The following is a 27,915-nucleotide window of genomic DNA, read 5'->3' as shown; positions in this document are numbered from 1 at the left end:
CACACTGGCCCATATACATATACAAGCATAAGTACTTTAAAAACATAATATAATAAACAACCTTCCAATATTTCTATTTTTCTGAGAACATTATTGTTAATGGCAGTATACGATTCCAACATATGCATGAACCATAATCTAGTTACTCAAACCTCTGTTACTGGATATTTATCTTACCTTCTTTAAAAAAATATCTATAACCTACAGCACTGTGATTACTCTAAAGACCATACATCTTTAACCACAGATTATATCTTTAAAAAATTATTAGGAGGTAAAATTAAAAAGTATGAACATTTTAAGGCTTTTTAACCCTTCAGTGACAAATGCCTGCTAATGGGTTTTAACCAGTTTACTGTTTCACGAGCAACGAATGAATGAATAAGTGTGTCTAGTTTCCCGCTTGGAAGTTTGGATCCTCTGGGCATGAGGCTGCCTTGACCACTCCCCAACCCACATCTCCTCTCTGCCCCACGTAGATCTTTACAGCGTCTGTGGCTCAGTCTACCCACAGGATGGGGTTCTCCCATCTGCTCCTGGATGTCCCTGACTGCTGGGTGGGCCTATGTTTATCACCTGCCATCCATATCCACTCTCAATCCCTCCTTCAGCATTGAAAATCTTGGTCTTCACGTTGCAGTATACTGGTTTAGTCCATTTTGCTGGGCGACGACAGGGACCCAAGTCTGTCATTCTGGCCCCTCTATGATAAAGCCTTGACTGGGGGCAGGAGAGGCCAGAAACAAGTTTTCAGGGCTTTGCAAGAAGCCCTTGAGACAAAACTGGAGAATAAAAATCGTCCTTAAAACGTATGTATATTTTTTAATGTACAAGGGTGAATACAATAAATATTTCTGGGTAAAGATTATCCTAATGAATTAATCCAGGATGAACAGTTCGAACAAAAACTAAATGTTGTCTTCGTTCCCGGAACTGGTGACTTCTGGTCTGGAGTCTTGGTTTCGGGTGGGTTCCCCCGAAAGTCACAGCCATTGCTGCCCCGCATTCTCCCCTCCTAGACATCACCTTGCAGTTTTCCTTTCCCTGTACTGTACAGTTAAAAAATTTTTTAAAAAAACATAATGGTTACTCTGTATAGTTTAGTGTACAACTTTTATTTGACCATTAGTTCTTAAGGATTACCTTAAATTATGACAAAGTCATATTTTCCAGTCTCTATCTTCACCTCTTTCACAATTTTCTTTACTATCTTTCTATATAAAGTTTGGCAAAAGACTATCTGAATTGCACTAAACTAATGATTAATTTGAAAGAATCAACATGTGGGCTTTCCATCGAGGCACATGGCATAAATATTTTTTTATTTATTAAATCCTTCCTTTATAGGTCTTAACAAAGTTTGCAACATTTTTCAAAATTATCACACAAATTTCTCGTTAAGGTTATTGACATTTTTTAGTCACATTTTTTTCAAATAGAACCCTTTTGAAATCGTGTCTTATTAACTAGTTAAAGCTAGTTATTAATGCTATTAATTAATAAATTATTTTATTAATAAGTTAATTAATTAATAAAATGGTATTAATGAATATATCTGACGATTGATGAGGATTTTACAGTTAACTGAAATTAATTTGGGGATGCAGGCATTTTAAAGGCTGAGAAAAGATATTACTGTAGATGCTTCTATGCTTGACCAACAATGTAAACATAATCAGACAATGGTGCACAAATGTCTAGTTCTATGTGTTAGGTAAATGAATGAAGAGCTAAAAGCTTGTAAGTAACTTAAATTTAGGGAAAGTTTCTTGTTTATATACATCCTGTATGAGGCTCACTTTTCCCCTATGCTTCCCTCCAAGCAGAATACTTATCTTGGTGACAATTACATAATAGATACCACAATTAAGAGTTGATTCTATTTGTTCCTTTAATATGGTTTCTCTATTTTTAAGATTTATCAACTTCTCAGATTCCTAAACTGCATAATTTTTATCTAACAATGGAGCACAAAAAGAAACAGACATTTGATATATAAATTCTAATCATACTCTGAGCTCTGGAACTATTTGGAAAATATTATCATTTCAATTGGATGTTATTCAAATACATACCAGAAGAGGGCAGCACCACCAAGGCCCCCAATAGTGACATCAGTCAGACCGTCACCATTTAAATCCATTTCTCCGTGGATAGACTGGCCAAAAAATTTCAGTGTCTCGCCATCTCCCCCTGATGGAATACGCTGTGAAAATCCCAGCAGAGAGTTTTTAATGTCGGAAGAGTCTCTTCAAAAACAGTTTCAAATAAATCTGAGAACTTGGATTGGTTAACAAAAAATTAAAATTCGAGATCTTTTGGAAACCTGCCCAAGAGGCCCCTCATGTGGAGACAAGAGGAATTACTCAGATATTCCCAAAGGATATTCTTTTTATAGTGCAGACAAAATCATTTCAGGGTTACTGACACCAGAGAGAGGGGAAAATATTATATAACGTCATCTTGTCCAATCCTCAAGGAAAACATTATGAGTAACTGGCTCTACTTTCTAGCTCCTGTTCAATTCCATTACACAGAGATATTTAAAGGTGCTGTAAACACATCATACAAGCAAGAGGGGGAGTACAAAATTATCCTAGGGTCAGTTTGGGGTTCACTGAACTTTGAGGCTGGGTCTAAATAATACATGCTATCAAATACATTTTTCAATATGCAGCCTTTGCTGTCTGTCAAAAGTGGTTCTGAAAGTCAAAAGCATAATAGACTCAATTTTGTTCATATGTATCCACAATGTTGGGAAGGCACAATGAATATGGAGTTCTCGAAGACTGATCTGTGCACATTACCATACATAATATGTTTGACATCCGTACTTCCTGACTTAGCTTGGGTTCAAGCTGATAATATTTTAATAGAACCTGATGGCAGGGAGACCCGACTGACAGACACTCCCTAAACTCGGGATCTCCTTATCCTCCTGTTTTTCCACTTAAATATCATAAAATAAGAAGCAAAATAAGGCCAACCAGACGGAAACATTTTTCATGCTTAAATGGTTGTGGCTCAGTGGAAATTATTTCCTTATTTTTTCAGCAAAAAAAATCAGGAGTTATCGGCCCCACTGTTTCTGGAGGACTTGATTCAGTCTGATTCTGGATCATTCCATACACAAGCAGCACCTCTAGTTACCATAGAAATGAATGAGCACATCCTCACCTATCCTTGGGAAAGCATTTTGCCAATAATTAAACAAACTCAACTCTAATATTCTTTATTGTTTCTGTTGCTTAAAACTGCACCTTGATTTACCACCATCTTACAAAATTAATTGCTTATGGCAATCTAGTCTACTTACTAATGACTTAAAAATCTTTCTTTTTCTACTGCAAATGCCACTCCATTAAATGTGAGGGATTGAAACTGAATGAATAAAGGGGTAGAACACAAGAAAGAAACTCCTTCCTTCAGTTCCTGGTTCCATCATGCCCCAATAGTTAATACAGCCTATTTCCAGTTACAAAATACCATGAAGATTTTTAACAGAAGCAAATCACTTATTAAATGGATAGGAGTGCCATTACGGAAATATGCCCTTTATTTTGTTGTTTCACTATTAAGGTCATTATGACTTTATGAAAAATTAAGCACAACTTTGCAAGACATGAATATATTTTGAGAATTCTGTTGACTACAGAACCGAAGAACAGTCAACTGTAAAGAGAAATAACTGATGTTCTGATTTTCTTTTCATGTTATATAAGCTAGAAAAGTAGTTAACTCTATTTTATTTACAAGTAGTTGTTCAATGCCTAATTAAATATGGTTACTTAAAAACAGACAACTACATTAGAAGAATTCCTTTAAACTCTTTTACTTTTATAATGCATGAAACACTTCTGTAAATGGACATCTTTCTCATGTAGGAAAAAGTTACATTTATGTATTAGAGCCATTAACTGACAATAAATTTAAAACAAGAACAAAAGAAATCCCCTGCAGGTTAAGTTTAATTATTCAGATTTTTTTTTCCAAGAGGGATTACTTGGGAGAAAATCATAAACCTTCAGAAGCCCAAATATATTTGATGAGAATATACCAATTTAATTCATAAATATAAACTTAATGTGATTTTATTATAAAAACATGGGTATTGAATATAAAAACAATTTCATCTCCTTTATTGGCTAAATCATGTAATTATTGTTCTCTTACTCAGAAAGTGGTACCCTCTGTTTAGGATCAGGCACGCTGTAGATGTTACATAGCATTGTTAAAAAGTGTTCTTTTGTTTTGCTTTTTTTACCATTTCAAAAGATCAGGTCATGGAGACAAGGCAAATAACAACAGAAAAAAAAAAAACTAGATAAAAGAATAAAATTACAAGTAATTCTTCTATAAAGAAAACTTAGAATTAGAAATCTAGTTTCCCAAGAGACAGAAGAAAAAAATTAAATAACTCATGAAGCAAGACAGATGACACCTGGTATTGAACCCACTTATCACTTAAGGGCAAGAATCACAGAATCAGAAATATATGTGTAATATAATAAACCAATGTTATCTCAATGAATAATAAAGCTAAAAAAACCTGTATACTGCTACTGATTGTATGACAACACACCACTGTTGTATTGCAGTAACATCCACTCCTGCTACACTAAATTATCATTAAATAAAAGAATCTGTAGGTTTAACTTCTTACTTGTGCATACTCTTCCCTTATAGTCTTGCCACTTCCATGATAAATGTACACGGCTCCCCCATGATCATCTTCCAGGGGTGCTCCTATCACGATGTCATTAAATCCATCAAGATTGAGGTCTTTCACAGCAGAAATAGCTGTTCCAAAACGAGCCCCACATGGTTCATTTTTGTTTTCCTTTGTGCATGAATTGTGCTTCAGAGATGAACAGCAAGTCTGCTTCATGGGTTCCAGGCTCATTTGATATTCAAACCTTGTCTGGAAGAAAGATAAACAGGATACTTATGGATTTCTGTCATTACTACAGCAGATCGAAGATTCTAAGCGCGTACTAAATCAGCGCTACTAAAAACCATTTGTACCTCAATGGTAAAGTTTGTAAAATTTCTTAAAAAGTGTGTCTATCTGAGAGCAAAGTTAGAGATTTCAAAGAACAGATTGTAGAAGTGTGGGAAAGATGATGTATTGAGGATTTTAATGGATTCTCCTTTTAATGTAATCAAGTGAGTACATAACTCACAGCAGCTTTTTAAAGCTGAAGAGCTGAATTTTAAAATCCTCAATTCATGTCACTATCCTTTCTTCACCCATTATTGTGCTTTTTGGAAAAGTCTCTCTCTGTTCTCCCCTATAAAGGACGGAAAGTGCTAGCAATGATGAACAGGAACACATTTTCTTGGGAAAAAAGGGAAAAACAGCACAGGACCAAAAAATGTTGACAGGAGGAATCAAAAAGATGATAGGAAGAAAGAGATGTAATTTATGATTTTAAATAATTAATATGGGAAAGACTCTAATAATTTAACAAGCTAAATAGATACATCCCAACTTTGCTGTAAACAGCAAAAAATGTTTCTAATGAAGAAATCAAGAATTATTTCGCTTAGCAAATGATGTCTAAAGTTAGGATCAGAAAAACAAAATCTCACTGTAGCAGAGTGAAGTATTCCAAAGACCATAGCAGTTTGCTCAAAGTCTTTGGTGCCACTGCCTTAAAATTCACCGCTTCTCCACAGTCTCTCTCCCTTCCCCCATTTACACACACACACACACACGCACACACATATGCGTGCGCACACACGCGTGTGTGCACACACTCACATGCACACACACACTCACACACACACACACAGAGCTTGAACTGTTAATGTGACCCGCCTCTAGACCAGAGCTCATGAATGGTTGCCCTGTGAATTTAGCAATTTAGTGAGATTTATTTATCTTTATTCTATATACTCTTAAAAAAGTTCACATTTACAAGCAGAAAATATCTAATGGTTTGAACTACTTTATCAGAATTCTAAATGTTCGTTTAGAGACTGAGGATTTAGTGAGTTAGAACGGCCCTGAAAGCTTCTTTGCTCCTTTTGCTGAAGCGAGTGAAAGATTAGACCAACACTATTAATTGAAATTTTAAGAAAGAAAGATTCTCCCAGATTTCTACCAAAGTTATCAGGTTACAGTTACCATTACCTGGTTCAGAGCATAGATGTACACTTTTCCTTGTTCCTCCTTCTCTGTTCCCATGAACATGGGAGCCCCGACTAGAAGAATGTCAGTATTAGAATCTTTATCAATGTCAATTGTCGTTAAAACACTTCCAAAGTAGGAACCGATCTAGGACACAAAACAAAACAGAACAAAACAGTCTGATGAACATCAGAAATTTTCAAGGAAACTAAAAACTTTCATTTCTCTTACTTATACCAATTGAGAAGAGTATTTGGGAGTCAGATGACAAAGGAAACGAAATATAGAAACCGATGCTACCTGAGACCTCTTTATTGGCTCTTGCATGAAGCTAATGAATATTAGGTCCCTCCTGGGGGATGAGCAGCTGTCATAGATTCTGTAGCTTGAGAATAAGAGAAAGGATTTCCTTTGTCTTTCACCCTAACCTCTCTTCTCCACAAATCAGAAAAGATCAGTAATAATACAACAATTTTTTAAGGAAATAAATGAAATAAACAATAGAAGGCATTCCTGAATGGCTTCAGTATATGTTTAAATACACCATGAGGAGCTGAATTATCTTGGAACACTGGGGCAACATATTTCACCTTAGAGTCTTAGAAGACTGTCTACTCAACAAAATCGCTAAGTCTTGTCCCAGCAGCTATGAGAGATAGAGAAATATAAAAGGATTGCTGGGGGACCATCCTCTAGCAGGACTGTATTTTCTCTTTAATGATAGGGATGAATTTTAGGGAAATCCAGGGTACTTGTGCTTCATTATCCAAGTGCAATAACTTTCCAAATGTTGACCTGTGTTTGATATTCGATGTGCTGTATAATTTGCTCCTTGAAATTTCCTGTCGTCTTCCATGACTTTACTTTTGCTCTTCTGATTCTGCCACTGTATCACAGACCATTCTTTCTTCCCATTTTGCTGGCTCCTTTCTCCCCTTCCATTCCCTAGATTTTGGCCTCCCCTGAGTTCAGACCTGTAACTATTCCCTTCCCTTAGATGACCAATCCTTCCCTACCAATTCCCACTATCTCAAATGGCAAATTTCACTCCATCCTCCTTCTTTTTTTTTTTTTAAATTTTTTATAGCTACTTTATTTATTTATTTATTTATTTATTTTTGGCTGTGTTGAGTCTTTGGTTCGTGCGAGGGCTTTCTCTAGTTGCGGCAAGTGGGGGCCACTCTTCATCGCGGTGTGGGGACCGCTCTTCATCGCGGTGCGCGGGCCTTTCACTATCGCGGCCCCTCCCGTTGCGGGGCACAGGCTCCAGATGCACAGGCTCAGTAGTTGTGGCTCACGGGCCCAGCTGCTCCGTGGCATGTGGGATCTTCCCAGACCAGGGCTCGAACCCGTGTCCCCTGCATTAGCAGGCAGATTCTCAACCACTGCGCCACCAGGGAAGCCCCATCCTCCTTCTTAAGACTCCCAGTTCTACATCTCTACACATTGCTAGACAGCTGCTAGACATTGATTTTTTGAATGTCCTTTTCTCACAGGCTTATGAAAGGTTTAAAAGGTCTTTGCTTTTAGGTTGAATTAATTACAAATGTTTAATAAAATGTTGTAAGATCTGGCAATATTGGGTCTTCATTCCCACATGGCAATAGCCGTCTGAAGCTGAGCAGGGGCTAAGCCTGTAGACGGTTCACAAGCTGCCCAGCCCATGGCTCCCACTTCCTATTGTCTTCTGTCCAGTAGCTTTTTTATTTGCTTACCTCCCTGCCACCTGCAACCATTTGGATTTGTGCTCACTGTTACAGAAAACATGTCTAAAACCAAATACCATTTAAAAAATATCTAAACTGCTTGAGTTGCTGACATTCTTTTTTTTTTGAATTTTTGAATTTTATTTATTTTTTATACAGCAGGTTCTTATTAGTTATCTATTTTATACATATTAGTGTATACATGTCAATCCCAATCTCCCAATTCATCCCCCCCACCCCACCCCCCACCGCTTTCCCTCCTTAGTGTCCATACTTTTGTTCTCTACATCTGTGTCTCTATTTCTGCCTGGCAAACCGGTTCAGCAGTACCATTTTTCTAGGTTCCACATATATGTGTTAATATACGATATTTGTTTTTCTCTTTCTGATTTACTTCACTCTGTATGACAGTCTCTAGATCCATCCATGTCTCTACAAATGACCCAATTTTGTTCCTTTTTATGGCTGAGTAATAGTCCATTGTGTGTGTGTGTGTGTGTATATATATATATATATATATATACACACATATATATATATATATACATATATATATATATATATATATATATATATATATATATATATATATACACACACACACATATATATACATATATACCACATCTTCTTTAACCATTCGTCTGTCGATGGGCATTTAGGTTGCTTCCATGACCTGGCTATTATAAATAGTGCTGCAATGAACATTGGGGTGCATGTGTCTTTTTGAATTATGGTTTTCTCTGGGTACATGCCCAGTAGTGGGATTGCTGGGTCATATGGTAATTCTAGTTTTAGTTTTTTAAGGAACCTCCATACTGTTCTCCATAGTGGCTGTATCAATTTACATTCCTAACTAACAGTGCAAGAGGGTTCCCTTTTCTCCACACCCTCTCCAGCATTTGTTGTTCCTAGATTTTCTGATGATGCCCATTCTAACTGGTGTGAGGTGATACCTCATTGTAGTTTTGGTTTGCATTTCTCTAATAATTAGTGATGTTGAGCATCTTTTCATGTGCTTCGTGGCCGTCTGTATGTCTTCTTTGGAGAAATGTCTATTTAGGTCTTCTGCCCATTTTTTGATTGGGTTGTTTGTTTCTTTAATATTGAGCTGCATGCTTATATATTTTGGAGATTAATTCTTTGTCCGTTGATTCGTTTGCAAATATTTTCTCCCATTCTGAGGGTTGTCTTTTCATCTTGATTGTAGTTTCCTTTGCTTTGGAAAAGCTTTTAAGTTTAATTAGGTCCCATTTGTTTATTTTTGTTTTCATGAGTTGCTGACATTCTAATCATGGTGCCGTCTTTCTCCCAGACTCCCAGGCTTGAAACTCAAATCACTCATGATTTACATTATTCGTGATACTCTCCTCAAGCGTTCATAAGCAATTTTTTTCACAAAATTTTACACTTCCTGTCTTAGAGACAATCAATAGGGTGATAATGGGCCTAAGATGTCATCCAAATGGTTTCTTTTACAATCTTGTCAATTCTTCCTTATTTATGTCTGCCACATCCCTTCCTTTTCTATTTTTATTGTTGATCTATCATTTCAGGTTCTTCTCGCCTCATCTTTCAGCTCCAACAAAAGCCTTGTTTTTTATTGTTTATGCATTTTCTGATTATAAATGTTGTCAAAGGGCTAATAACACCCTCTCAGCTGGTAAAAGAGAATCTGACCTTTGGCTTATTCTAACTCTGTCCCCCTGGAAATATGATCATCATATTCAGCTATAACACTTAGCAACATTGAGTGTGGTGAAAAAAACCTCTGATTGGAACATTGCATTTAGGCTGGGTGGAACTACAAACACCCGATGGAGATAACATATTTTGGGCTTCCTAGATTGCAGTGACTCTTCTAACTGCATGCCTTTAGCAGGACCCGGGGAAGCTATGTCTATGGTGCTGTTATAAAAGATGTTGGCTCCTGTAGGGCTTTCAAGCCAGGGCAGCTCCTGCACCTGCTTTAAGTGTCTGTCTCTTGGCACCTCAGCTGTGCTGTTGAGCTGGGCTGCTTCCAGGGCTCCTACAGGGGAGGGAGGCTGGTGCTGCCCTGCCCTTCTGAGTAGTTTGTGTGAGTGTGTGTGTGGGGTGGGTAGTCTAGTGAGTTGGAATATTTAGTGAAGCCCAAGAACGCCCCCATCCTATGAGGAATGTAGAATAAAATCTCATTCTAGAACACCTGGAAAATGCAGAAAACTATGAAGAAAGGAATAAAAATTACCCAAATTATCACCATTTAACAATAACCAACAATAGCATAGATGTTTCTTTCAGTTTAAAAAAGATTTATATATACTTATGTTTGTATATTGCATATATAATTTCTTAAACTACTTTTAATATTCAATATTATCTAATGAGAATTCTCTGACTTTACACATTACAAATTATTTCCCATCACTTCCAGGGGAAAATCCAAATTCCTTAATCTACCATTCAAGACCTCACACATTTGGGCCCCACTGGCTCTTTCACTGCGCCTTCTACCTATCTACATTCTGTCTTTCTTCTAGACTAGCCCACATTTTATCTCTTATTAAGACTTTCTGTACCATCCTAGCTTAAAAGAATCTTTCTATGTTCTGAATTTACTGTCTGTGGCCCTGGCACTTTCATGCTTATTAATGTTTTAGATTTCTTTGCTTGTGTATATGTTTGTACATCTGTATCTACATCATTATCTACACATCCTACACCTACCTCCATCCAGCTGAAATATTACTGATACTAAAGACACAGACACTTTACATTCCCCTGAGGAACTTAACATGGGGCCCTGTTCACAGTGCATGTTGAATATGGCGGTACTGTTTTTTAAAAAGTTTAGGACAACAGACAGTTCAATCTACATAGATAGAGTGTGAATGGATTAATTTAAAACAACGATTTTGAAGTTTACCTGTTCTCCATTGAGTGTCTGGAGAATCCTGATGTCTCCATCCTCCATCCTGTAGATGACCACCTGGCCTGTATGATTGTACCGTGGCTGTCCGGCAATGTAGAGCACATCTCCAGAAACAGTGGCGGAGTTTACTGTGTAACCTGACGAAAGAGAGATGCTGGATACACTCACTGGCCCCTTGGAGTTTGCATGGAATAAATTAAGATCCATTTTAAACGCTTGGGAGAATCATTGTTATATGTTTATATGGACTTCTCTTTTTTTGAAAATAAATATATATACTTTAATGCAGGTAAGTTTGTTTAGGTAGAAGCTTTTAGTGTGCTCCCTAATTATCTACCACAACTGCTTCATTCTGAAAAGGTATTTTTCCCCAAACCTCAGTTTTTCATTGTTTAAAAGCACAAATGATATAACATTGACAGAAAAAGAAAACATACACACACACACACACACAAAACTCTCGCAATCTCAATTTACCCCTTTGAAGTAAATCAATTGTATTTCATTTGGATGCATGTGTCTGTGCTATAGAAATTGATAATTTGGGCTTCCCTGGTGGCGCAGTGGTTGAGAATCTGCCTGCCAATGCAGGGGACACGGGTTCGAGCCCTGGTCTGGGAAGATCCCACATGCCGCGGAGCAACTAGGCCCGTGAGCCACAATTACTGAGCCTGCGCGTCTGGAGCCTGTGCTCCGCAACAAGAGAGCCCGCGACAGTGAGAGGCCCGCGCACCGTGATGAAGAGTGGCCCCCGGCCCCCGCTCGCCGCAACTAGAGAAAGCCCTCGCACAGAAATGAAGACCCAACACACCCAAAAATAAATTAATTAATTAAAAAAAAAAAAGAAATTGATAATTTTATACAGTTGTAATCATAGTAAATGTAAACCTTTTCTGTATTGCTGCCTAGGTTTTTAATTGTAATTTTAAATGGTTGAAGCTTCTTTCTCAGTTAAGGTATAAATGCCTTGCGTTTATACCATAGGACCATTCCCTGTTGGAATGGTGGAATTTAGGTGGTTTTTAATTTTTTGGCATTACACTTAAGCCTGCAAAGACATCTTTGAGTATTTAATTTTTTTCTTTCTTTTGGATTTTTTTGATGACAAATTTCAAGGAATAGATTACTGGAGCAAATTTTTAATGGTTCTTATAATGTCTGACGAATTGTTTCCAGAATATTTGTGCTAATTCATTCCATGAACAGCCACTGGAGAGAGTAGTTTAACCAAATTCTTACAAATATTAGGTACATTACTATTGTTTAAAATTGTGGATGTTCTAATAAATGTTAAACAATATCACCTTGTTGTGATTTAAATTTTCCTTTGTTTGATTAAAAGTGAGCTTGAACAGTTTTTCACAATTATTCCTCTTTTTAATTGGGCCTTCATGACCTTTAAAATTTTAAACTGTGTCTTTAAAGCAGATTATTATTAATTTTTGAGTGAAGAATTAGATTTATTCTTTGTATCTCTAGAGAACAGAGCTAAATCAATAGATAAAAATTACCACGTGGAGATGTCAACTCTACAGAAGGAAGAAATGTTCTAATAACCAGAACTGTCCATCATTGGAGTAGAAGGCAGATTATTTTTCCAAATGCCACAGAATAGCATTTTTTACTTAGAAAAAGATTATATTGATAACTTACTTACCAAGTATTTTACCATAAGATAATAGTTCCACTTTCTTCCAAAACTTTAAAAGAGGAACAGAAGTTTTGTACTGAAATATGTCTATTCTTACAAGTCCTAAAGGAACACAATTCCTCAGCCATATTCCCCTTCATGAATATTTTTCTCACATTTTCATTTCTTCACCTTAGAGCTTTTTAAAAAATTTACTATACATAATAGACTGTAAAATATTCTTTTTCTAACGTGTAATGTGTTATATTTTTAGGTTACTAACCATAATATTGCTTAAAAAATAAAAACTTCAGGGTCATGTTTATACATAAATAAAGTATAAAAGAAGAATGTGCAAAACAAAGGTTGTGTTATTTCATGCAGCTCTACTAGAAATATTAAGAAGAGAGTGGGGTGAGAGTGCTGGGACACAGTGATTTTTTGTTGTTATTGTCGCAATTTTCAGAGCTATGAATGCAAACTGATAAAAGAACCTTTAAAAAATAAGTTGAAAATTATGTTTGAGGCTTGGAGTTGTGCGATTATCTAGCTGACTTTGATGACGCGCAATTGATTACTAAGCCTTTAGCTGAACTCTTCACGGGGACAGTAACAACCAGCCAGGCAGCCCTGGTTGAAGCTCAGGCATCTAAAGACAATAAAGAGAAAGTGAGAACAAGGGCCCAGTAAAGTCTAGTCACAATAGAAGGATAATCATTAGAAAGATTTAAAAGCCTAATATCACTTTCTGAAAAGGAAAGGCACACCATTGAAGAGAAAGGAAAATTGATGGCATAGTTCTGTGTGTAGATTTATAAAGAGTAAATCCTGCCAGCTCTCACGATTCACTTCTTGGGGAAAGTGCTAGGATCTGGTGAGGTAATGGGAAACAGGTAGGATCTGACTTGATGTCACGCGTTTGCCCCACATCTTTACTTTTCCTCGTGAATCAGTCTAGTGTGATTAGAAATCAGCAAACTGTGGGTGGGGGAGGTAGGGAACAGGATCTCGACTGTATTCTCACCAGCAAACCCACTTGCTGAGTGCATGTCGGCAAAAGGCAGTTACTGGGCTACAGAAAGACAGGTGGATGATTCCATCCTGAGGGAGGTTGCACAGCTTCAGTTCCTGCTTCTTTCTGATTATTATTGGTTACTATGGGATGTTTTAATAAACTGTCTACCTCACTTTTCTTCTTCAGTAAGAATTTCCATAGTCTAACAACTTTCAATCCACATGGATTGGGAGAACACATTCAAACTCTTCTTAATGTGTAACCCATACAAGGAAACATTTTGAAAGCTTAATTTTAGATTTAGAATAATATTTGGGGGGAAAAAAGCTATTTTTCTCCCCTGACCTCTTTCTGAGTGCTTTTCTATTTTGAAAGAAATCTTACGTATAATAGACTTTATGTTGGCAAAATGTCTAAAGCACCAACCTGTGCCTAAGATAATGAAAGGATTTCTGAAACAAACCAAAAAAACACATCATCTGAGCACACTGTAGACAACATACCCCCAAATTTCCTTTTCTGGGCAGACAGGAGTCATGTATTATAAATACTGTGGTCAGAAATGAAGGTTCTCTTAATTTTTTTTGCTTACAGCAGTATCTTTCAGTCTTGAATTCTCTAAGTCTGCTCTAAGCAAATCATTAACCCAAGGTTTTTGAGAATAATAGATTTAGGGTTCTTTAGGGTTATTTGTTTTTAAGGAATTCAATGACAATCACTCAGAATACCAAAATTACTGTAGTGTTATTTATATAATAACATTATTATTTAATATATTATTAAATATCGTGTTAAAGTGTGTGAACTTCCTTAGAGAAGTGACAATGTCACTCACATCTTTGTGGACTTCAGTGTCTTTGTGGACAATGTCTTTAATGTTGTAACTATTCAATACTAATTAGTAGTAGTATTAATGTCAGCTACTCTTAGTAGGTATATAATATACCTGTATTAGTTTTCTACTGCTGTTGTAACAAATTACCATAAACTTGATGGTAACACATCACAAATATATTATCTTTTAAAGTTAGAAATCAGACCTAGGTCTCCCTGGGCTAAAATCACAGTGTTGGTAGGGCTCGGTTCCTTCTGGATGCTGTAGAGGAGAATCCATTTCCTTGCCCACTGTGGCTTCTAGAGACCACCCACATTCCTTAGCTGTGGCCCCCCTTCTCCATCTTAAAAGCCAATATTGCATATCTCTGACCATTTTTCTATAGTTCTATCATCCCCTGTCCACATCCAGGAAAGCTTCTCTGATTTTAAAAACCCATGTGATGAGATTGGGCCCAGCCAGGTATCTCAGGATAATCTCTTCATGTCAAGATCTTTAACTTAATCACATCTGCAATGTCCCTTTTGCCATATAAGATCTGGATCTGGGGATTAGGACATGGACATCTTTAGGGCATTGTTCTGCCTATCATAATACTAATAATAAGAGGAATGTTTTCTATATAATATTACATAATATACAACAATAGACAATACCTATTGAGGGTCGGCTGTCTGTCAAGCACAACACTAAGCACCTTACAGGTATTATTTAATCTCATTTTCATAACAATCCAAATTTTATATATATTTTTTAATAAATAAGCAAATTGAGGCTTTGAGGAATAAGGCAATTTGTCTAAAGTCATAACCATGGGCAGAGTCAGAAAACAAACTCAAGATTCTATGACCCAAGAGTATCTCTGTACTGTCTGACTGTATACCCAGTGCCATAACCACTTCAAGTCACTTCAAGTATGATGGGAGCAGCAGCTTTATAATTTTTATTTTTATGGGTGCATGATGTTGCATTAAGTGGATTTACTATTTACCATTTACTTAACTATTCCCATATTTTTGAACATTAAGGATATGCCATTTACCTCAATAAAATACTATGAAAACAATTGTTCCCTTGGCATTCTTAAATAATTGGATTTTTTCTTTAGGTTAGATCCTCAGAAATGAAATTTCGAGGTCAAGGTGGTGTAAACATTTTTATGGCTCTGGATACACATCATCAAATGACTTTTCTAAAAAGTTATATTACTTTATAGGCCACTGTTACATATGAGGACAAATGTTCTCAGATTCTTCTATCTAGGATGGAAAGAAACCTCAGGTTAAACTGGTTCTTGATTTCTAGGTGTTTCACATAGAATAGTCTCATAGAATCTTAGAACATGAAGAACCTTTAGAAATTATCTAACCTGAGATTGGTTCAAGATGGCAGAGTAGAAGGACGTGCTCTAACTCCCTCTTACGAGAGCACCAGAATCACATCTAACTGCTGAACAATCATTGACAGGAAGACACTGGAACTCACCAAAAATGATACCCCACATCCAAAGACAAAGGAGAAGCCACAGTGAGATGGTGGGAGGGGTGCAATCACAATAAAATCAAATCCCATAACTGCTGGGTGGGTGATTCACAAACTGGAGAACACTTATACCACAAAAGTCCACCTACTGGAGTGAAGGCTCTGAGCCCCATGTCAGGCTTCCCAACCTGGAGGTCCGGCAATGGGAGGAGGAATTCCTAGAGAATCAGACTTTGAAGGCTAGTGGGATTTGACTGCAGGACTTAGACAGGACTGGGGAAAACAGAGACTCCACACTTGGAGGGCACACACAAAGAAATGTGCACATTGGGACCCAGGGGAAAGAGCAGTAACCCCATAGGAGACTGAACCAGACATACCTACTAGTGTTGGAGGGTCTCCTGCAGAGGCGGGGGGTGGCTGTGTCTCACCATGAGCACAAGGACACTGGCAGCAGAAGTTCTGGGAAGTACTCTTTGGTGTGAGCCCTCCCAGAGTCCGCCATTAGCCCCACCAAAGAGCCCAGGTAGGCTCCAGTGTTGGATCACTTCACGCCAAACAACCAACAGGGAGGGAACCCAGCCTCATGCATCAGCAGTCAAGCGGATTAAAGTTTTACTGAGCTCTGCCCATGAGTGCAACAGCCAGCTCTACCCATCACGAGTCCCTCCCATCAGAAAACTTTCACAAGCCTCTTAGATAGCCTCATCCACCAGAGGGCACACAGAAGCAAGAAGAACTACAATCCTGCAGCCTGTGGAACAAAACCCACATTCACAGAAAGAAAGACAAGATGAAAAGGCAGAGGGCTATGTACCAAATGAAGGAACAAGGTAAAACCCCAGAAAAACAACTAAATGTAGTGGAGATAGGCAACCTTCCAGAAAAGGAATTCAGATTAACGATAGTGAAGATGATCCAGGACCTCGAAAAAACAATGGAGGCAAAGATTGAGAAGATGCAAGAAATGTCTAACAAAGACCTAGAAGAATTAAAGAACAAAAAAAACAGAGATGAACCATACAAAAACTGAAATGAAAACTACACTAGAAGGAATCAATAGCAGAATAACTGAGGCAGAAGAACGGATAAGTGACCTGGAAAACAGAATGGTGGAATTCACTGCTGCAGAACAGAATAAAGAAAAAAGAATGAAAAGAAATGAAGACAGCCTAAGAGACTTCTGGGACAACATTAGATGCAACAACATTCGCATCATAGCGGTCTCAGAAGGAGAAGAGAGAGAGAAAGGACCTGAGAAAATACTTCAAGAGAATACAGTTGAAAACTTCCCTAACATGGGAAAGGAAATAGCCACCCAAGTCCAGGAAGCACAGAGTCCCAGGAAGGATAAACCCAAGGAGAAACACGCTGAGACACATAGTAATCAAACTGGCAAAAATTAAAGACAAAGAAAAATTATTGAAAGCTGCAAGGGAAAAATGACAATTAACACACAAGGGAACTCCCATAAGGTTAACAGCTGATTTCTCAGCAGAAACTCTACAAGCCAGAAGGGAGTGGCATGATACCCTTAAAGTGAGGAAAGGGAAGAAGCTACAACCAAGATTACTCTACCCGGCAAGGATCTCATTCAGATTCGATGGAGAAATCAAAAGCTTTGCAGACAAGCAAAAGCTAAGAGAATTCAGCACCACCAAACCAGCTCTACAACAAATGCTAAAGGAACTTCTCTAAGTGGGAAACACAAGACAAGAAAAGGACCTACAAAAACAAACCCGTAACAACTAAGAAAATGGTAATAGTAACATACATATTGATAATTACCTTCAATGTGAATGGATTAAATGCTCCAACCAAAAGACACAGGCTCACTGAATGGATACAAAAACAAGACCCATATATATGCTGTCTACAAGAGACCTACATCAGACCTAGGGACACATACAGATTGAAAGTGAGGAGATGGAAAAAGATATTCCATACAAATGGAAATCAAAAGAAAGCTGGAGTAGCAATACTCATATCAGATAAAATATACTTTAAAATAAAGAATGTTAGAAGAGACAAGGAAGGACACTACATAATGATGAAGGGATCAATCCAAGAAGAAGATATAACAATTATAAATATATATGCACCCAACATAGGGGCACCTCAATACATAAGTCAACTGCTAAAAGCTATAAAAGAGGAAATCGACAGTAACACAATAATAGTGGGGGATTTTAACACCTCACCTACACCAATGGACAGATCATCCAAGCAGAAAATTAATAAGGAAACACAAGCTTTAAATGACACAATAGACCAGATAGATTTAATTGATATTTATAGGACATTCCATCCAAAAACAGCAGATCACACTTCCTTCTCAAGTGCACACAGAACATTCTCCAGGGTAGATCATATCTTGGGTCACATATTAAGCCTCAGTAAATTTAAGAAAATTGAAATCATATCAAGCATCTTTTCTGACCACAACGCTATGAGATTAGAAATCAATTACAGGGAAAAATACGTAAAAAACACAAACACATGGAGGCTAAACAATACGTTACTAAATAACCAAGAGATCACTGAAGAAATCAAAGAGGAAATCAGAAAATACCTACAGACAAATGCCAATGAAAACACGACGATCAAAAACCTATGAGACGCAGCAAAAGCAGTTCTAAGAGGGAAGTTTATAGCAATACAAGCCTACCTCAAGAAACAAGAAAAATCTCAAATAAACAATCTAACCTTACATCTGAAGGAACTAGAGAAAGAAGTACAAACAAAACCCAAAGTTAGTAGAAGGAAAGAAATCATAAAGGTCAGAGCAGAAATAAATGAAATAGAAACAGAGAAAACAATAGCAAAGATGAACAAAACTAAAAGCTGGTTCTTTGAGAAGATAAACAAAATTGATAAACCATTAGCCAGACTCATCAAGAAAAAGAGGGAGAGGACTCAAATCAATGAAATTAGAAATGAAAAAGAAGAAGTTACAACAGACACCACAGAAATAAAGCATCTTAAGAGGCTACTACAAGCAACTCTATGCCAATAAAATGGACAATCTGGAAGAAATGGACAAATTCTTAGAAAGGTATAACCCTCCAAGACTGAACCAGGAAGAAATAGAAAATATGAACAGACCAATCACAAGTAATGAAATTGAAACTGTGATTAAAAATCTTCCAACAAACAAAAGTCCAGGACCAGATGGCTTCACAGGTGAATTCTATCAAATATTTAGAGAAGAGCTAACACCCATCCTTCTCAAACTCTTCCAAAAATTTGCAGAGGAAGGAACACTCCCAAACTCATTCTATGAGGCCACCATCACCCTGATACCAAAACCAGACAAAGATACTACAAAAAAATAAAATTACAGGCCAATATCACTGATGAATATAGATGCAAAAATCCTCAACAAGATACTAGCAAACAGAATCCAACAATACATTAAAAGGATCATACACCATGATCAACTCAGATTTATCCCAGTGATGCGAGGATTCTTCAATATACACAAATCAATCCATGTGACACACCATATTAACAAATTGAAGAAGAAAAACCATATGATCATCCCAATAGATGCAGAAAAAGCTTTTGACAAAATTCAACACCCATTTATAATAAAAACTCTCCAGAAAGTAGGCATAGAGGGAATCTACCTCAACATAATAAAGGCCATATATGACAATCCTACAGCAAACATCATTCTCAATGGTGAAAAACTGAAAGCATTTCCTCTAAGATCAGGAACAAGACAAGGATGTCCACTCTCGCCACTATTATTCAACATTGTTTGGGAAGTCCTAGCCACAGCAATCAGAGAAGAAAAAGAAATAAAAGGAATACAAACTGGAAAAGAAGAAGTAAAACTGTCACTATTTGCAGATGACATGATACTATACATAGAGAATCCTAAAGATGCCACCAGAAAACTAGTAGAGCTAATCAATGAATTTGGTACAGTTGCAGGATACAAAATTAATGCACAGAAATCTCTTGCATTCCTATACACTAATGATGAAAAATCTGGAAGAGAAATTAAGGAAACACTCCTATTTACCACTGCAACAAAAAGAATAAAATACCTAGGAATAAACCTACCTAGGGAGACAAAAGACTTGTATGCAGAAAACTATAAGACACTGATGAAAGAAATAAAAGATGATACAAACAGATGGAGAGATATACCATGTTCTTGGATTGGAAGAATCAATATTGTGAAAATGACTATACTACCCAAAGCAATCTACAGATTCAATGCAATCCCTATCAAATTACCAATGGCATTTTTTACAGAACTAGAACAAAAAACCTTAAAATTTGTATGGAGTTACTATAGACCCCGAATAGCCAAAGTAGTCTTGAGGGAAAAAAACAGAGCTGGAGGAATCAGACTCCCTGACTTCAGACTATACTACAAAGCTACAGTAATCAAGACAATATGGTACTGGCACAAAAACAGAAATATAGATCAATGGAACAGGATAGAAAGCCCAGAGATAAACGCACACACCTATGGTCAACTAATCTATGACAAAGGAGGCAAGGATATACAATGGAGAAAAGACAGTGTCTTCAATAAGTGGTGCTCGGAAAACTGGAAGTTACATGTAAAAGAATGAAATTAGAACACTCCCTAACACCATACACAAAAATAAACTTAAAATGGATTAGAGGCCTAAATGTAAGACTGCACACTATAAAACTCTTAGAGGAAAACATAGGAAGAACACTCTTTGACATAAATCACAGCAAGATTTGTTTTGATCCACCTCTTAGAGTAATGGAAATAAAAACAAAAATAAACAAATGGGACCTAATTAAACTTAAAAGCTTTTGCACAGCAAAGGAAACTACAATCAAGATGAAAAGACAACCCTCAGAATGGGAGAAAATATGTGCAAACTAATCAACAGACAAAGGATTAATCTCCAAAATATATAAACAGCTCATGCAGCTCAATATTAAAGAAAAAAACAACACAATCCAAAAATGGGTGGAAGACCTAAATAGACATTTCTCCAAAGAAGACATACAGATGGCCAAGAAGCACATGAAAAGATGCTCAACATCACTAATTATTAGAGAAATGCAAATCAAAACTACAATGAGGTATCACCTCACACCAGTTAGAATGGGCATCATCAGAAAATCTACAAACAACAAATGCTGGAGAGGGTGTGGAACAAAGTGAACCTTCTTGCACTGTTGGTGGGAATGTAAATTGATACAGCCACTATGGAGAACAGTATGGAGGTTCCTTAAATAACTAAAAATAGAATTACCATATGACCCAGCAATCCCACTACTGGGCATATACCCAGAGAAAACCATAATTCAAAAAGACACATGCACCCCAATGTTCATTGCAGCACTAGTTACAATAGCCAGGTCATGGAAACAACCTAAATTCCCATCGATAGACAAATGGATAAAGAAGATGTGGTACATATATACAATGGAATATTACTAAGCTATAAAAAGGAATCAAATTGGGTCATTTATAGAGATATGGATGGATCTAGAGACAGTCATATAGAGTGAAGTAAGTCAGAAAGAGAAAAACAAATATCGTATATTAACGCATATATGTGGAACCTAGAAAAATGGTACAGATAAACCGGTTTGCCGGGCAGAAATGGAGACACAGATGTAGAGAACAAATGTATGGACACCAAGGGGGGAAAGTGGCTGGAGGGGGGAGGGGGGTGGTGTGATGAATTGGGATATTGGGACTGACATATATACACTAATATGTATAAAATGGATAATGAATAAGAACCTGCTGTATAAAAAAATAAAATTAAATTAAAAAAAAGAAATTATCTAACCTAACCTCCTGTCCTCTTTTTTAGGTATCCTATGTCACAGCTGATATCATACTGACAGGATTTGGTTGGTTCTGTTATTGTCTCTTATCCAGAAAGGTAAGTTTCATCAATGCAGGGATAAATATCCCTTATTTATCTTGTTATCCTCAATTTATAACTGAATGTTTGGCACACTGCAGGTACTCATTATTTATAAGTGCTTTCTTGATCAACCCAGAATCAGGCATTTTAGTATGGCAAAACGAACACTGGAATAAGAATCAAAAAACCTAGGTTCTTCTTTCAGATTTGCCACAGTTAGCTGCGACAATATTTCTACTCTTCAATTTCTTAATTTGGCAAATTAGATGTGTACCATTCGCTTTCTAAGATCTCTTTTAATGCTAAAACTCAATATGAATTTTAATGCCAACCCCTTTATTTTATATCACAATCCTCCAAATATTTAAAAGACATGCAGTGTATATTTTGTTTTCTAACCACCAATTTTTTCAGGTTTGGTGGGGAGAGGGATGGGTAGATGCGGATTGTTTTTAGATCTGTATCCTTCAGATAGTTTTTTACTGGCAATTCTAGTTTGGCATTTTCTTTTGTAACGTGTGATGCTTAGGACAATGCTTAGAATACTTTAGCTGCTCTCTGACTAGGGCAGAATGAAATAGGACTTTTATGAGAAATAGACTAGACTTCCATTAGTGCAGTTTAACATGTCTTATGGGGGTTTAGCACTCCCATTATACCTGCTGCTTACCACTATATTTTTAATTATCGAAACTGCTTAGACTCTTTATTCTTCTTAAATCCTTTTGCCTCTACAGCTTTAATACGTGCCCTTGAATAAGATGTATGGCTGTGCCAGTAAAGACCTGCCACCTTCCTATAAAATAGAAAGAGACTGGGATAGAGAGAGAAAAAGACTTCCAGGACATAAAGATCCCAGACAGGACTGCTAACATGCTAAAATATGAACACAGCACGTATTTGTTTTCTTTACCACTGTATCCCCAGCACCAAGAACAATGCCTGGGGCAAGAGAGATGTTCCCAAAATATTTGTAGAGTGAAGAGAGAGAGCTGAAAAACCATACCCTGAGGGTCCTTTCCATCCTAGTCCCTCCCAACTGTTTACTGAGCCTGACCAGTGACAGAAGAGTCCCCAGGCATCCCCCAGGCAGCTCCCAGCCTGACACAGATTCAGAATAAAGTGACACCAGGCACACACCTCCTCGTTCTAGGCAAGTCTTTGGAAAATCGTTACATTACTGGGTTTCACTTCAATATGTATCTGATTGTGAACAGAGGTATTAAAGAAGTCATATGACAAAACAAGTTAAAAGTTTACTTTCCAAAATGAGGACCCATAGAGAGAAACTAATGATAGAGGATATTTAAGAGAATATGCGAGTCTGATCTTCAGGATAGGCTGAGTCAAGTCTCTTTTTCTACCTTTGTTTCCTGTCCACACTGGGTCTGAAGCACTTCTTGACATTAACACGAATACCAGACACAGAGAGACCTCAAAAAACGTGCGTTTCAGCCCAAATCACTTCCCGTGTAGGCAGCCCTTCTGAGAAAGGCTCCTCCACGTTTTGTTATTTTTGCTAAGACTACTCAGAGGCCATCATGGGTCTCTAACATCTAAAATGTCTAACTCTTAGACGTGATCTCTCTTACAAAATACGCTTATATATTTAAGCGTATATATTTATGCTTATATATTTACGCTTATATATTTAAATTTTATATATAAAATTTGCTTATATAAATATAAGCAAATAATACTAAAAATAAAAAACACAAAAATTAAAAAAAAAAAAACAACTTTCTCTCAATTACATACAAACTTTACCTAAATAAGAAGCAAGAGGTTCATTCTTTTTGGTAGACTCAACATTAAAGGTCGTGTTTTGGGGAATTATGATTTGATTAGCCTTCTGCATGACGACTGTTCCATTCCAATCATAGGCTCCGACTGCTCCAAGCATGACCCAGTCCTTATATCCAAACAGAGGAAACAATGATATTTAACAAAAATAGTAAGAGCAAATAGCAAGAGCACTAACAATATGTTAAGTACTGTTCAAAGTGCTTTACATATATTAAATCATAAAATTGGCACAATAATCCATTGGGCTAGATGCCATTATTACCACTTCTTTTACAGAAGAAACTGAGGCAGAATAAGTAAATTTCCCTAGGTCATACAGTACAATTACACACTGAAATGTCAATATTCTTGTGCAGGGACCACGGTACCATTTCTTCCATCAACTACAAAGGATATATGTTCTAATCTTGCCTTTCTGCTTTACGGCTGCTAAGAAACCTGGGTCTTGAGCATGGAATTCTAGCAAGACCCTTGAATACCTTGACACCAAGAAAAAGATACATTCCATATCTTTAGCAACTATGTTAAATATTTTATTTAGCTAGATGTATAATTATAGAAGGCAGACCTCAAACTGTCTGATTCACAATTATTAGTACAATGTAGTGAGCTGTGTATGATAACATGCTTTCCTAATAAGAAGTCTGTGAAATGCTGTTTCCTATTTGGATTGGAAACAACATGGTCTGAATAACTGCTCATGCCATGAGCTGCAAGTTGCACCTGTAATGCTGATGTCTGGGTGTTGGCTTTGGGAAAGGAAACCTCAGAAAAAAAAAAAAAAGTTTTCTACCAAGTGGTCAATGTACCTGTGAGTAATGAGCACTGAAGCCGGTCTGAGACATTTCCATCTCAAAAGAAGCTGCCGACTGGTCAGCTGTAGCTGTAACAGAGGAGAATTGCCTTTAGCACACTGCTGATTTGCAGAAGAGAGAGATCTAGTACAGTCTGTGGTTTGACCAACCAGAACTTCTAGCATCTTCAGGGCATTTTCAGGCTCACATTTCTCAACTCAAAATTCCTAGGTAGGGCTGGGTGGAGGACGGAGAGGGTTAGCAGAAGGGCTGTGTCTCACATTCCTGACTGTTACTTTCCCCACCCTGGCTGGTGGAGTTGAATTCATCCTTCTGTTCTTATACTCAAGCGCTCTTACAGATCCTATGGAGCTTTGGATCAACGTGGCTGAAAGCTCTGTGTCTCACCCTCTTGCCCTGGGAATCCTCCTGAGATTAGGCTAAACTTACCTGATATGTCACAGGGATAATAACATTTGATTCACATATTTAAAGAGGTTTCTTGAGTTCTACCAGCCTCACCTGCATTTCCTGCCCTATATCATCTCAGAATTCCATTGTGTGATAAAGGGTTTAGGGATTCTGGGTTGGTTTTTGCTCTAATTTCTGGCTGTGGGCGTCACTCACAGATCAGGAGGGGACTTTCTGACAGGGCTCCAGGCCACATGCCGTTCAATCACACTTTTTTTTTTTTTAAAGATCCTGTGCCCATTTTGAAGCTCTTTACTGAAACACAGAAATAATCCAGAACATTCTATGGGAGTGTGCTGCTCTCAGAATATTCACCAAGCCAAAGCCACAGCCTCCTAAGGGGATTAAGGGAATGTTGATTAATTTGCTTTCAGGAGGGAGTTACTGATTTATTTGGCCTTGCTGATAAGTTAAAAATAGCACAAAATTTTTTAAAAGTCAAATTACTCTTTCACTGAGGCATGAGAACAATCAAATTTGTGAAACCAAACTTATTTACTAGTTATTTACCTGCATAAATTTGTTAACAAATACATCAGTAATTGCCTTTTTATAGGACTAGATTAAATGGGGAAATCAATCGAGAATTCAACTATATCATTTTAATCTCAATACAAATTGCCCTCTAATTTAAATGACTGAGATGCACTTTAACTTTAATTTGAAGCTTTATTTTAGGTCCACAATGGTGTAAGGTGCTTTCTCATTTATCTCTGTAAGATCAGTTATAAGAATGCAGTAGTGGAGACCTACATAGTTCCAGCACCTTCCCCTGCCGCTGTTCTGAGAACAGAGAGAACAGCTGAGAACAGAGAGAAGGAAGCTCTGTGAAACTCTGCCTGCTGAATTGGCATCCTGGCAAAGCACACTGTACGTGCCGGAACTTCTTAATGTCGGCTCCTCCCTGGACTTGTTCATGGGTGTTGCGATAACTACTCTGACCACTGTGCAGCTTCTGGTTAGGAATTTTAGCATTTTTCCCAGTGCTGGATGGGAAAGGGAGACAGTTTCCTGATTTTATGGGCAAATAGCTGGTACGCTCACCTCACTAGGTGGCACTGTCCTTCGGCAAGCATGTTTTTCACAATTGCTGCTAGTTGTCATCTAAAGATAAATGTTGATAGGAAATGGAGATTTCCAAAGTAACAAGGAAATGAAGCCCTTTTGGATCTCATTGTGAAAACAGTCAGAAATAGGCTAGTAAAAACACTGCTTTTGGTTAGCCCTGAAAGTGCAGCAATGACGATATGGGAGACATTTTTAATCTGTGGAGTTCCTCATAAAATGATTCTGTTTTTAAATATGGAGACACTTCTTGGGTATGCAGGCGCTTCAATGTATAACCTTTAACTCATGGTGTAGTTAGGTTAGAAAGAATCTGAAAATGTCATTTAAGGCAAATTGATCCCTCCTCCACCTGATAGCTGTTACAGGATTCATTTCTACAAGTCTTAGGTTATATTTACTTGCTTACTTAAGATGAGATTTAGAAATGAAATAGAGACACAGATGTAAGCAACAAATGTATGGACACCAAGGGGAGACTGAGAAGGTGCTTGTACATTTCTATGTTTAAGATGAAAAACAACTGTCCTCAGTGTGTCCCGTCCTCACAAGGACAGAGTCAACAGGATTCTGACAGAGCAGAAGAGCAGAACTGTCTCGTGGTTTCTCATCCTAGGTTGAGAAAAAAAGGCATGTTCTCTGAGTCTCCAGATTATCAGAGAAGGTGAAGGAAGAGGCTTTTTCCGTTTGCCTGGCATAACAATTCTGAAGACTTCTTTTTTCATCAGGGAAGAGCTAGTTCCAAAGTACATTGTTCCTTGACATTGTCTACCTAAGGCAGAGGAGGGAACGCCATGACTCATTATCCCCAATGGCTAGCTGCCGTTGAAAAATCAAGGAAAAAATTTACAAAGAAACAACATGACTCAGACAAATATAGTGAACCAATGTTTCACTGCCATGGGTCTTGAGGCAGAGTTCCATGTAGACCTTTAAAATGGACAAGGAGCAAAGTAGGAGAAAATGAATGAACAAAGAAGTTATTATACAGGAACTGTCCCACAGAAGCCCAAAATGAAAAACAAAGACAAAAACCAAAACAAAACTTGAGTTAGTGTCTCCATTTTCTAAACCTGTGTCACAGAAAAGGAATAAAACACATGGGCACATTTTTGTTCTTGCGTGTCTACATTGACCATTGTCTTCATCTGGCCCTCACATCAGTACTGCCGGGTCCTTACAAAGAAAGCTGCCAGCAGACACAGTGCTATATGAAATAGCCATCTCAATGACAGATTTATATAAAAGGACATTGTTCCATGGTGGCTACTGTGCACAGTAAAGATGCATTAGCCACGTGGTAGAAATAAATACCAAAACCAATTACGTTGAGTTTGAATTGTAGAGAGAATATTCAGGCTTATGAGAACGAGTCATACCTTCCAGGGCAAAGATTCTTTCTCCCAGAGCTTCAACAATAGTGACTAGTGCCAATTCATCAGAGACATTGAAGAAATGCTTTTCAGTGGGTTCACTTGCAATTGATTTTATTTCCTCCACAAATTTTTCAGTGCTTAAATTTCCTCGATTATAGCTGCCAAGAATCTAAGACGACAAAAACAGCAAGAATATCTTTTAAATTCTATATGTTAAACAAGAATCTCAAGCATTTTGTCAATAAGCAAGAGAGTGTATAGTACTGTGGCATAATGAAATTTTTATGTACTTCCACATTCTTAGACGGGTAATTCTCAGAATCTGTGGATTCTCTAATATTAACTGTTATATTCTATAATTGCTGTAGGAAAATATAAAGGGCATCTTGTATGTTTGCAAAAGTTTCTTCTCTGGCATTCCTGTGTCCCTGTTTATCAACAGCTGTATCTTTAAAGTCTGATAGTTCAAAAGTAACGTTACAGTTTCTGAGTGTTTCTGATATTATTCCAGTCAGTGACATCACCATTTGCTGGCAAAAGCAATTAGCCAGTGAATTGCTTGATCTCAAATAGGCAGTACTTCCTGAAACTCTTACCAGGGGAAGTCAGACACATATATTTTTTAAACAGATGTTGGACTAAGTAGTAATCTAACTTGGTAATTTAGAAAATAAACAATTGGGACATTCCTGTCTGAAACAAAATGCTCAAGACAGGGGCATTCTTTTAAATAGAGAAGAGAGAAAGGCAGGAATTATCTACTATCTATAGTTAACCATAATTATTTAGATTTTCTAGTGGGTTTTCTC

At 37.3% G+C, this 27,915-nt stretch overlaps 1 protein-coding gene across 1 annotated transcript in view; it reads right to left on the bottom strand.

Annotated features, from left to right (window-relative positions):
* The window catches only part of ITGA1 (integrin subunit alpha 1), a 166,781-nt gene that overhangs the window by 38,594 nt on the left and 100,272 nt on the right, over positions 1–27,915 (bottom strand). Inside the window, exons 9-15 of the mRNA XM_007195573.3 lie at positions 27,110–27,275; positions 24,210–24,283; positions 23,362–23,506; positions 10,745–10,887; positions 6,137–6,280; positions 4,664–4,921; positions 2,076–2,206 (exon numbers count right to left, since the gene is read on the bottom strand). Of these exons, the coding sequence (XP_007195635.2) occupies positions 2,076–2,206; positions 4,664–4,921; positions 6,137–6,280; positions 10,745–10,887; positions 23,362–23,506; positions 24,210–24,283; positions 27,110–27,275 (1,061 nt within the window). The remainder of the gene's footprint in view (positions 1–2,075; positions 2,207–4,663; positions 4,922–6,136; positions 6,281–10,744; positions 10,888–23,361; positions 23,507–24,209; positions 24,284–27,109; positions 27,276–27,915) is intronic.

Source organism: Balaenoptera acutorostrata, chromosome 2, assembly GCF_949987535.1.
Source record: "Balaenoptera acutorostrata chromosome 2, mBalAcu1.1, whole genome shotgun sequence".
In the NCBI taxonomy this organism is placed as follows: domain Eukaryota; kingdom Metazoa; phylum Chordata; class Mammalia; order Artiodactyla; family Balaenopteridae; genus Balaenoptera; species Balaenoptera acutorostrata.
This window is presented reverse-complemented; position numbering and strand designations above follow the sequence as displayed.